Source organism: Papaver somniferum, chromosome 11 (genome assembly GCF_003573695.1).
Source record: "Papaver somniferum cultivar HN1 chromosome 11, ASM357369v1, whole genome shotgun sequence".
In the NCBI taxonomy this organism is placed as follows: domain Eukaryota; kingdom Viridiplantae; phylum Streptophyta; class Magnoliopsida; order Ranunculales; family Papaveraceae; genus Papaver; species Papaver somniferum.
The window spans coordinates 139,748,539-139,763,104 of NC_039368.1; the positions used below are offsets into that span (position 1 = coordinate 139,748,539).

General features: G+C 34.1%; 1 protein-coding gene and 2 long non-coding RNA genes across 4 annotated transcripts; 2 read left to right on the plus strand and 1 right to left on the minus strand.

Annotated features, from left to right (window-relative positions):
* The first annotated feature begins 355 nt into the window (after nucleotides 1-355).
* Nucleotides 356-2,015, plus strand: LOC113321481. Its single transcript, XR_003346683.1, has 3 exons — nucleotides 356-848; nucleotides 1,077-1,146; nucleotides 1,914-2,015. It is a non-coding gene; the product is annotated as an uncharacterized LOC113321481 (long non-coding RNA).
* Nucleotides 2,016-2,155: 140 nt separating this feature from the next.
* Nucleotides 2,156-3,101, plus strand: LOC113325351. The gene is made up of 5 exons (XM_026573547.1): nucleotides 2,156-2,214; nucleotides 2,311-2,352; nucleotides 2,434-2,666; nucleotides 2,778-2,987; nucleotides 3,078-3,101. The coding sequence occupies exons 1-5, from the start codon at nucleotides 2,172-2,174 to the stop codon at nucleotides 3,099-3,101; spliced, it is 552 nt and encodes a 183-aa protein (XP_026429332.1). The 5' UTR covers nucleotides 2,156-2,171.
* A 5,917-nt stretch (nucleotides 3,102-9,018) lies between these two features.
* LOC113320277 lies at nucleotides 9,019-12,234 on the minus strand. Of its 2 annotated transcripts, none has more exons than XR_003346010.1 (10): nucleotides 11,843-12,234; nucleotides 11,181-11,370; nucleotides 10,986-11,084; nucleotides 10,799-10,897; nucleotides 10,660-10,709; nucleotides 10,181-10,584; nucleotides 9,948-10,041; nucleotides 9,692-9,836; nucleotides 9,465-9,530; nucleotides 9,019-9,372 (listed from the first exon to the last, which is right to left on the minus strand). It is a non-coding gene; the product is annotated as an uncharacterized LOC113320277 (long non-coding RNA). The 2 variants fall into 2 exon arrangements; XR_003346009.1 differs by having other exon boundaries at nucleotides 11,181-11,558.
* Nucleotides 12,235-14,566: the final 2,332 nt, after the last annotated feature.

Here is a 14,566-nt window from a genome sequence, read left to right on the forward strand (position 1 = left end):
ACAAAGATTGTTTATGTCAAAACACACGGCATCTTCAATGCAATGGCATAAGGATAGACACAAGGATAAGCGCGTCGAAACAGAAGACATACTAGGTTGACCGATACCAGTAACAATTTGATTTTTAAATAAAAATAAATTGCTTGAAAAACGTATAAACACCCTACATTGATGACACCTGTTAGCAAAAAGAAACCAAAACATGACACGTATAGTTGTTGGTGGTCAGTAGACCAACACGTATTTTTGTTGTTATTGTTTTTTTCTTCCTTACTTTACGAGACAGAGCTAAGACTAAGAAGCTCAGACAACTAAAACAACACGATTGCACCTCCTTAAGTTAGATTAGGGAAAATAGATGTCCTCCAATTTTTCTTAGTTTCAGTCTCTTTTCAGATCCTTTCTTGCCGAAATTGATTGAATCGAAGAAATCTCTCTTTTTATCATATTCCTTGTATAAGATTTGTGGATTTGGAAAAGTTTTAATATTAGTTGCAGTGTTACAAATCCTAGATTCGGAGGAAATTGGACTTTTGGGTGATGGCAGATTTGATGGTTATTGATGTGTTACGGATTGAGCAGGGTCTGATGGTGAAGAAAAAATTGAAAAGAAAGATGGTTTCTTTAGAAAACGTTAGTGTACAAGATAGGGAAAGTAATATTAATGGGTTAAGGGAAGAAATTGAGAGTTTGTATAGGTATATTAAGAAGGGATTATTGGTAGAAAATTTTGAATTTTGATAAGAGCGATGTTTGTGGGGGATTATGAGAAATTGAAGAATACAAATGGGATTGGTAATGTTTTTACACTATACGTTCCAGGGAGACAGTGGTATGAATTGACTCAGGTAAATCGTTAACTTGGAATATGTTTGAGCAGGTCTTAAGATACTATTTTTATGGTTTATGTCAATTAAGATGTGGATTTTTAATTTAATTATGCCTGGGTTTTTATTTCTCATTGAGGTTTAGTGTAATATGATTTTCCTAGCGTCTCAAAATCAAAATCTTTTGGTTCCAAAATACTCTAAAAGGATGGGATAAAGAATCACTGATACCCAATTTCAAATGTGCAGGTGTCTTAGGAGCATAGGCAACCGTGAAACAAATTCAATTGATAATAATTCAATTGACAATACTCTGCAAGTAAGCTTTTTATTATCTTGTATGTCTGAATATGTTACATTTTGTTTAGGTTACATATGATGTATTTTAGGGTCAGCTGGATAACAATTAAGTCTTTTTCCTTGTTTTAAGGTAGTGGGAGTCTACCATGGCTGAAATTTTCAATAAAAAGTGGAAACCGAATCCCTCCAATTCTTCAATTTTTTTTTCAATTCCCGCCTGTATTTCAATTTTTTTTGTATTCCTAATACATCTGTCCACTCCTCCTGTTCTCATAACTCCCCCTCATTGTATCTTCCCCTCATTTATCTATAACCACCTAGAATTTCTGCTTCCATTGGAGAGGGAATAAAATATAGAAGTAAGTGCTAATACTAACCATTTTTTTATTTATATTTTTCCTTTTTGTGATTAAATCTTCACTCAAGGTTTGATTTTTTCCACTGTGATCTCATTTTGTATCCTAATCATTTTCAACCTGAAGGAATGATTATGATTTTTTTTGTTTAACAATAATACCAGTTTGTTTTGTTATTTATACAAACAAGTTCATGTTTTTATGATCCTTTTGTAAGGTTTGAATTTTTTTTTACTTTCAAAATTAGAACAAGTTTAGGGTTTGTTTCGTTTTCTAACTCTATGTCTATGATAGAAATCTGTGTAGGGTTGTGTTTTCAAAAAGTGTCACCCTCGTTAAAGAGAGATCAACTGTAGTTTGATTACAAAATGGGTTTATTCCTCTGGACCTATGAGTTACTGTTAATAATGGTTTTGTTAAATAATATCAGGTTACATATGGCGCTTAGGAACCGACCTCGGAATGTTTCTACAAGAAGCTCTTCAGGAACCTTGACTACAACTGGAAACTCGGCTACAACAGGAAATTTGGCTGCAGCTAACACTAGCGTCGGTATGAACATTATCAAATAATTGACATATATGATTATAGCATATTAGTTGTGCTTTTTTTTTTTAATATTGTTCGTTAATAACTATTTACATATTTTTTTGTAGAGCACACAAGTGGTGGACATCCATCTTCACCCATGGATTGTTCAACTGTTTATTCAACTCACCTTGAAGGTGAAGGTGAGATTTATTTGTAGAAGAGTTAATTTTACATGTTACAGTTGAATGTTATCCACACAAGAACTTACTGATGAATATTATCCTGTAATTTTATAGGAAGTGATGCTAATGTCGATCCTTTAACCACAGATACTGATGGTACATAATTTTTTACTAAGTACTTGTATTTATTAAATAGGTTACTCAATGAATATTATACATGCATCTATTTTTTTCTAGGATCGATGAGGCATCGTGGACCTACAAGAGGTTTGGAGATTGACGAACATGTGGGTCGTTATGGGAGAATACCCATAATCATCGAAGAAGAAGATGAAAAACCCACTGATGAAAACGCGCAGAAACTTTCTAGTGAATGTGGATGTATAGTGCGCCAATTTGCTCCTTTACAAGTTCAGAAATGGAGCAAGATTCCAGTGAACGACAGAAAAGCTTTGTTTCCCTACCTGTTAGTGAGTTATATTCGCATTCTATGAAGATTTTAACTTATTTTTCATTTTCTTCTTGGATGCATAGAAAGAAATATAGTGATTTATTTCTTACTTGTTTTTTATGTCATGTAGAACAAATTTGACATTGAAATCTCTGCGCCACATATCTGTAAGTTCCTGAATCACAATATGGGAAGAAGGTATGCAGACTACAGACATGATCTTCACCTACAGTACCGAAAATCAAAATCACTAGCCAAAGCACAAGCAGAGTTCCCTAACCTCTCGGAAGAAGATTGGAATTATCTGTGTACTCAGCTTTTCAACACACCAGAATTTCAGGTATGATAGCTTTGATTAATTCCTTCAGTGTATCAAGATATAGTTGCTATATTTTTTTGAATTTATTTGTACTGTTAATTGTTATTCCAGAGTCCAGACGAACTGGTTTTGTAATTAGTAGTTCTAACTAAAAACTGAGCATATTCTCTTTGGTAAGGCATAGTTGTGTTCTTTGGTTTGACATTTTTCTTTTTAAATCTTCTAATTTGCAAAAATTATCTGCTCAGAATGCTCAAAGTCGGGCTTGTCTTCAGTTCCTCCATCGGGGAGGATCTCGATCGTTTATTAGTCGTGGTACTAAGCCGGTATGCAGTTTTGTATACTTTTGCATTTTGTATCAGTTGAACCTTGAGGTTTTAATGCATGAAGTAGTGTAATAGCTGGGTGTAAAGGTGTGGCATTATTCTATATTTCATTTGAGCATGTAGTTCTGTATTTATTGAGAACTTGAAGCCTTGCTAGTTGTTGCCGTTGAATGATCTGATGTGATTTTATTTGAATTGGATTAGAAAAAGACCCCAGCTAAACCACCACAACAACTGCAAGAGCCGTCACAAGAAGAATTGCAAGAACCATCACAAGAACAACCAGAAGAACCACCAAAAAATAATCCAATCAAGTTATTCCATGACAAACACTGGAGTGAGAAGAAAGGGTGGATTAATGAAGTGGCAGAATCGAAATACGTAAGTATCTACACTGAAGATCGATGAATTTGCGATTGAATATAATTTGAAACTGATGCATAATTATCTTGTACACCCAGGAATGACTTATTATTTTAACTCATGTAGGATGAAATGATGGCTCTCCTAGAGGAACAGGCTAACAAAAAAGAATCTGAGCGACTAACCAAGGCATAAATATGTGAACAAGTACTTGGATCCAGATCAGGATATGTCAAAGGACTAGGTTACGGACCAAAGCCTAACAACTCTTCCTCCTCTGCGGAATTATTGAGGCGCGAAAATGAAGAATTGCTCGCAAGGCTCAAGGAAAAGGACATAATGATTGAAACACTTCAAGATCAGAAGGAACGCTTGGAGAAATTAGAGCAGAACAGCAGTTTCTGGTCAAGATTGGAGGTATTGTTGCGTGCAAAAGGCATCGAAATACCCAGTAATGAGTAATGTCAGGTTATAGGTTGTTTTTCCGTTGCTTGTGTGAATCTCGTCTCCCTGTCAGGTTATAGGTTGTTTTTCCGTTGCTTGTGTGAATCTCGTCTCCCTTTTTTCAAACCTTTGATGTAGGTAATAGAGAACTCCGTTAAGTTGGAGCTTTTCTTTCTATGTTTATGTAAACAGTTGCTCTAGTTAATATGTTAAATGAATCTCCGTTATAATTAAGTTTCTTTCAAATGTCTTAATTTATTTGAATTAAATCAATGCAAGACGATCCTTTGATACTTCTTTGTCGCCAAAAATCGTAGTTGGTGATAACAATAATGGTCGCTGAAATGAAAACATCCTACAACAACTTTTTGTTTTGTCGCCAAATTGTTATATTTTCCGACCATTTTTTGTTATATCGCCAGATTGTTACATGCTCCGACCATTTTAAATAGGTCGCTGATCTTTTTGGCTGCAAAAATCAGATGTCGCTAAAATGAAATGCTTCCCGACGAGATATATATCTCTCGCTGGTAGTTTGTTTTTAGATGCAACATTTTTCGTCGCGACAAGATCTTAGTTACCGACAAAATAAATTTGGTAGCAAATTCTTCATATTCTGCGATAAAATTCATGGTCGCCGAAAGTTTCGTATCTGCGACCACTTTTTTCCAAGTCGGTAAAACTATTTTTCAGCTACCAAATAGTATTTTTGTCGCTGAGAAATATCTAGCGACGAAATTGGGGTTTTAGTCGCTGTTTACATTCTGTGACCTACTATTAGCGACTTTCGGGTCGACGAAAAAAATTGGTCGGGAAAAATGATTAGCGACGAAATCAAGGTATTCTGCGACGAGGTGATTCGTCGCTGATGGCCAATTTTCTTGTAGTGATTACCACCATACTCACATCTCCACTTTTACTTCACCTGCAAAACCAAAACTCCAGTTCCAAGTCCACACATACACCCTGGCCATCTCATAACAACTACAATTTCATACAAAGGCACACCATCATCTCAAGTCTCGACCTACATCTCAATTCAACATCCACCAACACACAACTCCACCAACACCAGACTACCAATTACATCACAATTTGTATGCAAATAAATACACAACTCCTCCCTTGTAACACAACCTCAATACCAGAACTGTATCTCTATCTCTTATCACTTGTACTCATCCACATACTTCTAGTAAACAAATTAACATTCATCTAACTCTTCTCTTGTTCTTTAACACAAATACAACGAATATACAACTCAAGCACATATCCAACAAATCCATTTCAGTTCTTAATCCATAAAGAAGCTTGTAAACTCAATAAGGAACTTGAAATGATTAATACTACTAAAGACAATTACCTCAATTCAGATTTACTTAAACCGTGACTTTGAACAGTTAAATCTGATTCTTCTTTGCTTTCACTTGGTTCAGCAATTCATCTCAAAACATTAACAACCCATCATTCTTGTTCAATTAACACCCAGTAAGCATCAGCAACGATATTAATTTATCGAAACCCTAATTATCTTTTCCTTTCAATTCAGCTTCAGAACAGCTTCACTTCATCAATTAAATACCAACCCTTTCCTCAACCATCCAAACCCAATCTTTAATTCTTCTCATACATCTTTAATTTGTACTCTAATTCAATTCTTTGAGAAACCCTAACTTGGTTCTCTGATTCATCTTCAAACCGATCTTAGAACTCCAATTAAACATCCACCCATGCTTCCTCATCCAATAGTAGCTCTATATATAATCTTCTTAATCTTCAGAACATTAAACCAATCTATAAACCCTAACTTCGATTACAACAACTCAATATTCTCCTTCATCCCATGCTTATTAGCAGACCACAACATCATCACCATCTTCTACTTAATAATATTCCCAATCTTCTGTCGAACAAAGAACTTACACTCGATTTCTCTCAAACTCGCAGAGAAGAATATCAGAAGAAGAAAGAAAGAGAAGAAGAAAGAATACTGAAAAAGAAAGAAACAAGAAGAGGAATGAAGATAAAAAGAAAGAGAAACGAGAGTTATCTTCTCGATCCGGTCTAGATAAGACCAAATCAATTTAATGGAGAACCCGTTGAATTAATAAGGGAAGTCCCAGTCGGTGTAATGTCAAAAAGACTATTTTTTCCTTCCCACTAATCCGATGATTACTTCTTCGTTTGGTATCCGATTGACACGTTCGAGTAGTCCATTGCGCATAACTTCTCAAGATCTATCTAGCGGTACTAGTTTCATAACTAAATCGTTGTTAGATTAGTTTTTATTAATTCACGTTCGTCTTAAACTAATCGAGTTATTAGCGGCTAAAACGCCTCTTGACTAGTCTAATAGCTTTGATGAACTTCAGGGTCTTTACAGCTATGCTAAAGATAAAGAATGAAAATGTATAACCATAAATGGGCTAAGAACCATTAGATAGACTTGTTTGATTCTTGTGTGTGCCTTTTGGCTAGTTTCTTAGAGTTCTTGTGTGATTAACAGTTAGTCCTTATTAACAAATATCGATCCAAAGGATGAACCAGCGGGTCGTGGATCTCGAGGTAGGCGTGGCTTGTCATCAAAAGAGGTGGGAATACATTTTAATCTTTTGAAACCATTGTTGTTCCTTTTGTAAAAGTTTATGTTTAACAAACTCATGCATTGTCCATTTGTGCATTCCATGCATTGTTCATTTGTGCATTATGATTGTTCTGTTGATTCTTTGAATCTTTCCAAGATTTGGAAAGGACTTGTATGTTTGTTGTCATCAAGAACTGTTATGGGAAATGAGAATTTCCACATGTGGTATATAGGATGAGCTCCTTCACATTTATACCTATTATAAGTTTATTTGGTGTGGAATTGACATCAATATTACTATTCGGTGTGGAAGTGGCATCAATATTATACATTGTTTGACGAAGAAGTTTGTCCATATACATATTTTTGCATTCCAGTGACTTAGTCACTTTGATGTTTGGGAAAACATGTATTGTTTTCCGAATTTTGCTCATGATTTCTTTAAAATTAAATGTTATTCCTGCTGGGCACCCCTTTTAGGGATGATGTGCTCACCCATTCCCACTTTCAGTTTCAGAGACAGATCAGAGTTGCGCAGCGGAAGCTTTGTGGCGTTGAGTCTTCTGCTATGTTTATTACGATGTAATTCTATTTGCAAACCAAATGACTATTGTATATGTACCATTTGAGAGGAATTCTTGTTTATATATTTCTGAGCGGAGCTAGTTTTTGGTTTAAGTTTTGTAGCATATTTATTAATTGAATGTTTAAGTAAATGATTAGATTCTTAGTGCCTTTTTTATCTCTTTGATTAGACAGCTGCTAGCTTAGAGGGTGCTACAATGTTCGTATCAGAGCTCACTATTAAATCTTACATGTGAACCCATAGGAATAGCCAGTGCCAGTTAGTGAATTAGATTAATTTAGAACTGGGTTGGGTTTGTGAGATAAATCTTAATCACTAAAAGCTATCAATAATTAAAAGAATTATTTGATTGATTGATTTGATTGTTTGGTTGTTTGTATTTGTATTGAAGTAAAAATTGTAGGGTACACCAATAACTTTAGCTAATAAGGATTTGAGAATAATTAATCTAAAAAGGTAAGAACATGTAGACAATCTAATACTATAAAAATAGCAAGATTAGTAATATCGATAAATCTTGAAGGTCACATAAGGACTTATATAGTACCTTAACTTATACGAAGATTCAACAATTTGTAGTCACATAAATGTTAATAATATATTTTGGGACTTAGTAATATTTGTAAGAGTAGCTAGAAATCATCAACGTTAATAATAAAAATATTATGATAGTAATAATAGTATCTGAATGCTTAGTGTAATATTAGAATTAAAGGAAAATAAAATATATATATATATTAATATGATACTTTACATTAATAGCAAAACCTAAAGACTATTAAGATATACTATAATTTATGTAGACTCAAATTTAATTCATATTAAATTATCAACGTCAATCTTTAACAAGATATAGTATTTGGATTTGAAGTGAATAAATAAAAATTTGTTATGTCAATCCTTATGTAAATGTAAAATTATATTTAGAAGATTAAGGCTTAGTGTACCAACCGGGCTACCAACTTAAGAATAACGAGAATAATAACACAATTGATAAAAATATTTGAGTAATTAAAATAGTAGGAAATTTATAATAGATAATATTTGGAAATTTTATATATGGTATTACAGTAAGGTTAAATTTATCAAATATTATAAATTGGCGTAAAATCGAATTGGGATTACTATTATTGGTAAAAGAAATAAATAAATAGATTCAGAGGACTAAGTAAACTATTTATATATTTTACGAAGTAAACTTATCAGACTTACACCAATTATGATAGAAGTTTAGAGACTAATTAATCTTAATAAATTAATACTTAGTTAATCCAGCACTAAGGAATAGTGAAGGTTGTGTTTTCTCTGTTCGTAGGAAGGCATTGTAGGGACTGGCCAACCTTGACAGTGCAACTACATTCAGAGATGACCGATCGTAGAAGTTTGGTATAAATCTTTAGGAAACCGATAGATATAATTTCACTTAGAAATATTTGTAGGATCCTTCCTTCACTAGTGGAAAATGGAAGTTAAACCACTGCCAGAACAAGAGGGTATTTCGTAAAAAAACGACTGTGTTCCTCAGCTCTAATTTAGAAGTGTTTTTTTCCAAAACGACTGTGTCTCACACAAGTAAATTTTTTTCATAAAACCACTGGTTTTAATAGTAATATCAATAACACTGATAGACACAGTTGTTTATATCTATTTTATTTATAAAAAAAAGATTTGATTTAGCTAAATCTAAAGTTGATTCGGCAGAATCTAAAGCTACAGCCAACAACACAGTATATAAATTCATAATTATAAATGAGATCAAAATTATGATGATATGAATTTATTCCCCTCGTTTTGCAATCTTCATTACAACTGAAATCACCCCTATTTCAAATCTGAAAACTTCAACATTAACAGTACTCAACTTCAATTCCTTTCACCTACTTAAGCAAAAAAACTTAAAAACACCCTCATACAATTTAGTAAACTTTTACTTGCACCACTTCATCATTTGCGTCTTCATTTGCTGATTAACAACGAAATTCAAATTTTTGGGTCATCCAATTAGGAGAGGTGGTGACAAGATGTGAATCATACACCATACCTGCACGTTATAAGTACATCCATAAGATCATCCTCCTCCTAGGAGTAGAGATTACTATCAACCTGCAAGGAAAATTTCAATCTTCCAAATGATTCTTATGTAATGAAAAACTCAATTAGATGAGTTTACTCAAGACAAAAGTACGTTGATTTACCTTGATAGGTCCAGTTCTTTTGTCGTGTTCATGTTTCACTTTGCCTCTTCTTAGAATTTCTACCACCTGAAATTATTAGGAAGGTTATCAATACAAGTTCATTTACGCCTAAACTTTGTTTATTGTAAATAAGCAGTTCCATAGAATCTTACGAAAATCCAAAGTATTCAAATTAAGTTATTTGAGCAATATGGGTAAACACTAATGTATTATCAATTTATCCCTACCTGCAATATAAGCACTGTCTTGTTACGAATCAGCAAAGATGATTACATTTTGTAAACACGCGTGTATTCATTCACATACAAGACCACCAGAGGGAATAAAGTCCCAACTTCTTACTCCCCATCCTTTACTTGTCGTATGGAAAACCTATCAAGATAGATATAAAGCCATAAACAAATATACAAATGCTATCAGCAAAATAAACAGATGGGTTCTTATTGATACAAATGCTATCAGCAAAATAAACAAATATGCAACCTCTAATCGGTACTTTATCCCACGCTCTGATGATTTTTTTGCACAACCATCACCACAACCACATTCATATACAATTGACTTTGGTACAAAAAGTCTGCAAAATTGAAGGTAAGACTCTTTTAGGGAATAAATAAACATAAGATGAAACTAAGCAGCACCACACAAAAAAATGCATATGATATGATGATGGTTCATATGGCACACTCAATCAAAAAATCACATACGGTGCATACCTTCCCCCGTCTCTGCTAACATATGGAAAATCAACTCCATTTAATTTTGCACAACCACAAATTCTTGTATTATTGCAAGTCCCTTCGCATCACAGGGTGCTTCACATTAGTATTTGAATCATTCATGCATTTCCAACAACTCATCTACTACGTCTAAACTTTGATTATCTTTTTATACAAAAAGAGAAGTTTATCTGAAAATGTATATGATGAGGATCAATTAAATATGGTGGAAATATTTTGAACTTTCCTTGGGTGCAAGAGGAGGATCAATTAAATTGGTGGCCGTAATGAGAATGGCTATCCGGTAGGTCATGGGCATCAGGTCCAAGAACACCTCGCGATGCTTACACCTCTCGCCTATCGAAGTTCTATTCTTCTTGTCCTCCACTTGGCACACAAACCTACAACAATTATATGCGTAGGTCAGATAAATGCTTTTGAAAATGGAAAAAGAACTTGGCCCGCCGACTACTTACCTATGTAATTCTGCGATCCTGTTAGGAACATGCCCTTTACAATACTTGACCTATTAAAGTAAAATTTAAACAATTGAATGAGAAAAATGAATCCAAGCAAATCTCAACAAACCTTTTATACGCTAATCAAACACCATACCTTTTTAGTTGTCAATGGAGGCTGGTCTTAGAGTCGTTTTAGGTGAATCTAAAAAACAGTAAATTTGGTAGTGCCTTTCTCTGCCCAATACTTAATCACCTGCAAATCAAGTAAAATCAAAATGATACACAAATAAAGAATTACTAAGTTGCTTTATAGTGAGTGATCGAATTATAAATATACCGACCTTGTACAACCCGTCGAAGGTGTAAAATCTTCCAGGTTTCCCATCTTCTGATATATGCCCCCGAATGAGTCTCGCAAAGACATCTTGGTTATAGTTGTTCTGCATATGGGAAGACGATCAATGTGAAAAACTAGAAGGAAAAAGATTAAAAATTTACAAAAAAAAAAAAAATTCAAGATTACTTAAGCTATGCACCTTTAGCGCCAAGTTCCCACGCGACATCATGCACTTGGTCATTGGTTTGTCGACATATACCTTTAAAATCATTTCCACCTTGACCAATATAAAATACAACATCTCTGTTATCCAGATTATCTTCATACTTTCCAGATAAAACAATCGATACTGCAAGCGGAAAAATATAATTTTTGTACTTCCCCTCAACCTGACAGAGATATGATAATTCATTAACAATGGAAAATTTCATCTTTACACCATTACCAAATGGAAAATTCTAACATGCTATTCATATAGAACTGGTACAGGACATCATGCAAAATAGGGTGTATGAGATTGTAGAGGGATTGTCACATTGATTTGCTACCATAGAAGAATTTTGCGTATTTCCATCCCCTGGTAAAACATTATCAAGAAAACGTAATTCTTAGAAGGCTGAGACCATCAAATCCTGAAGTAAGAATAATAGTGGCATCTAAATAATAACACACTTAGGATAATACAGGGATTACATGAGAACACGAGGGAATTTCGGGAAGAAAAAAAAACAATGAATATGCCTACCACCAAATCACAAAATCAATCAAAATTTGCAAATACAAAAAAAAAAAATTATGACCTAGTCCTGCTCATATTACAAAATCTAAAAAAATTAGGGGTTTTTATTTCGTGTTTCTTACCTTGCCATTAAATGTGAAACTGAGAATTACCCAATACAAAGAAATCCGCGAATAATTCCCAGTGAAAGAACTGTTTTAAACCAAATATCTTCATCACTGATTTCTTTTGTATTCTTATTCAATATACTACTGATGATGAAATAAAAGGAGGTTTAATTTCTTCTTTGGTTATAAAACAAAATAGAATGGTTGATTTGAACAGATCGAAGAAATTGAAGAAAGAATAAAATGTTACAGATCGGAGAAATAGATGCAAAGCTAGAGATCGAAGCATAGTTCTGGGAGAATCAATTCAGTTTGTGGGACAACCTAGGGTTTTGTGGTAGAACGAATTACAATGAAACAGCGGATTCAGGGTTAGGGTTTTAGTGGAAAAGATGAAGAAGATGAAAGAGAAAGCGCATCTAGGATGGATTGAAAAGAGTGTGAGAGAGATAAGGTTTTAGGATAAATCTGACGCTGTGAAATCATTTTTTCCCACAGTAGTTCTTCAAAATCAGTATATTTACAAAAATACCCCCTAAAAGAACTACTGTTTTTGAGACAAGTTTTCCTTTTCCATTTTTTTTCCCAAAAAAACTCTTGCGGCTCACAACTTATGTAGTTACGTCAGCCTTACAACAGTGGTTTTCGTAAAACCGGGAAAGTGGTTAAAAATCCATTTTCCACTAGTGCTTGAAGATAGATATAATATAAAATAGAAATTAGCGTAAGGAACTTATAGACTAAAATTTATAGTTTTCCATTATAGAGATTAGTGTAAGATACTTAGACTTTCCTATTTGAAAGAACTTAAATCGGCATATTTGAACCTAGAGCCAAAAATTTTAGTTGTAGAAAGGATTATAGGTTTCTGCTTTGTTTCTTGTTGTTTTGCTCTTAAACGAGAGATAGTAATATTTATATAAGGTGGGGAGTTTTTGAAGACCAGAAGGATGGTTTGATTTTCGAGGACGAAAATGAATAAGGTGGGGAGAATGTAAGGACCCTCAAGCTCGTCAACATTGTTTTACTGGTCTAGCGATGATCATGAGACGTCTTAGTCGAGAATAACTCGATTAGTTTAACACAAACATTAATTAATAAAAATTAATCTAACAACGATCTAGATTCGGAATCAGTACCGTTGAATAGATCTCGAAAAGTTACGCATAATAGACTAGTCGAACGTGCCAATCGGATACCGCACGAAGAAAATATCATCAGATTAGTTTGAAGGGAAAATTCTTCATTTTGTGGTTTAACTTCCTTGGCAGCCCTTATCCAAAACGTGGCCTTTGTAAAATTTGGTCGGCCTTATCCTCATAGCGGGAAGATAACTCTCATATTTTCTTCTCTTTCATTCCTATTCTTCTTTATTCTTCTCTCATCATCTTCTTCTTTTGTTCTTCGCCTCCGGCGATTCTCTGAGATTTCTAAGGCTGTGAGGTAAAGAGAATTAGACAAGTTATCAGAGACGGTGGCTGGAGGTGGTGATTGCTGTTATAATCAGAAATTAAGGTTTTTAGATTAAGACTCAATTTTATACGAAGTTGTTAAGTAATTGAGTTGTTATCGGTTAAATAAAGAGGGGGTTGTTGTTCGATTGAAGTGGTGACGTTGTTCTGATGTTGTATTCAGGAGTTAGGGTTTCATAAAATGAACCAAAGAAGGATTGGAAGATGAAATTGAGGCTTTAGAAGATTAATTGGAGATGTGTCTTGTAAATTGAGAACAAAGAGACCATTTAGTATTCAGTTTCCGACTCACAGTGAAGAAAAGGTGAGTTAAGGTTTCATGTTCTTCCCCAATTTAAGAACTAGAGTTTGGGGAATTCAACTGGCAGGGAGGTGATGGTGTTGAAGCAAGTGAACTGAGGTAATTGTTTCCTCTGTAAATTTAGTAAAAGTTTTTCTTGTTGTTGTGGTTTTGATTTTGATTATAACATTGATATGGTGATGAATGAGGATTATTGAGTTATGTTGATGTTGTTAGAGATTGATCTCAGGTGGTATGGCTCAACAGATGTACAGTGACATGAGTCAGTGTTGTTGATATGCAGTAGTAGTGCTATGGGAGAAGTTTAGGATGCAGTGAGTAATATAATTGAAACTTAGATTTATGGAGTATGAGATACAAGTAACTAGAATTATAAATAGTGCTGATTTGATGTAAAGAATCTGGGTTTGCAGTTGGAGTTATTTTTGTTGTGTTGAAGTACAAGGGAATGGATATATGTTAGATGGTGTATGTAATCGGAACCGCAGGTGGTATTGTTTTGTTGTGCAGTATTTGAATCTGTGGAATGAAGGTTGTGGTTGTAATGGAACTGAGTTTGAATAAGGTTGTGAGAGTTTGTAATTGACTTGTCCAACTGAAGTTGCAGGTGATTGATATGTTGGATGAATTGTAGTAGATATGGTGTTATGAGTTGTTGGTGCTGAAATGGAGGTACAAGTGATTGGTTTGTTCATGTTGAGTATGAATTAAAAGAACTATTGCAGATGTAATGAAACTGGTGGAGAGGGTTGTAACTGTGTTGAACTGAATTGCAGATGTAAGCTGAGTTTTGTGTGCTTGAGTTATAGATGAGGATTATATGCTGAGATGTAAAAGTTGATGGATATGGTGTTTAGTTAGATTGTGACTGTTGTGAAAAGCTTGGAACTGCAGTTGCAGATAGGCTCATTCGTGAATAGAAATAACCTTGTGAAGTTATTTGGTAGAATTGAACTTGAAATAAAA

Bases quoted from the DNA above. Each gene is read 5' to 3' on its own strand.
- LOC113325351 (XM_026573547.1), top strand. From the start codon at position 2,172: ATGGATTGTTCAACTGTTTATTCAACTCACCTTGAAGGTGAAG. The intron at 2,353-2,433 runs GTACATAATTTT...ATTTTTTTCTAG, and splicing joins TTTAACCACAGATACTGATG to GATCGATGAGGCATCGTGGA. The intron at 2,988-3,077 runs GTATGATAGCTT...TTGTTATTCCAG, and splicing joins TCAACACACCAGAATTTCAG to AGTCCAGACGAACTGGTTTT.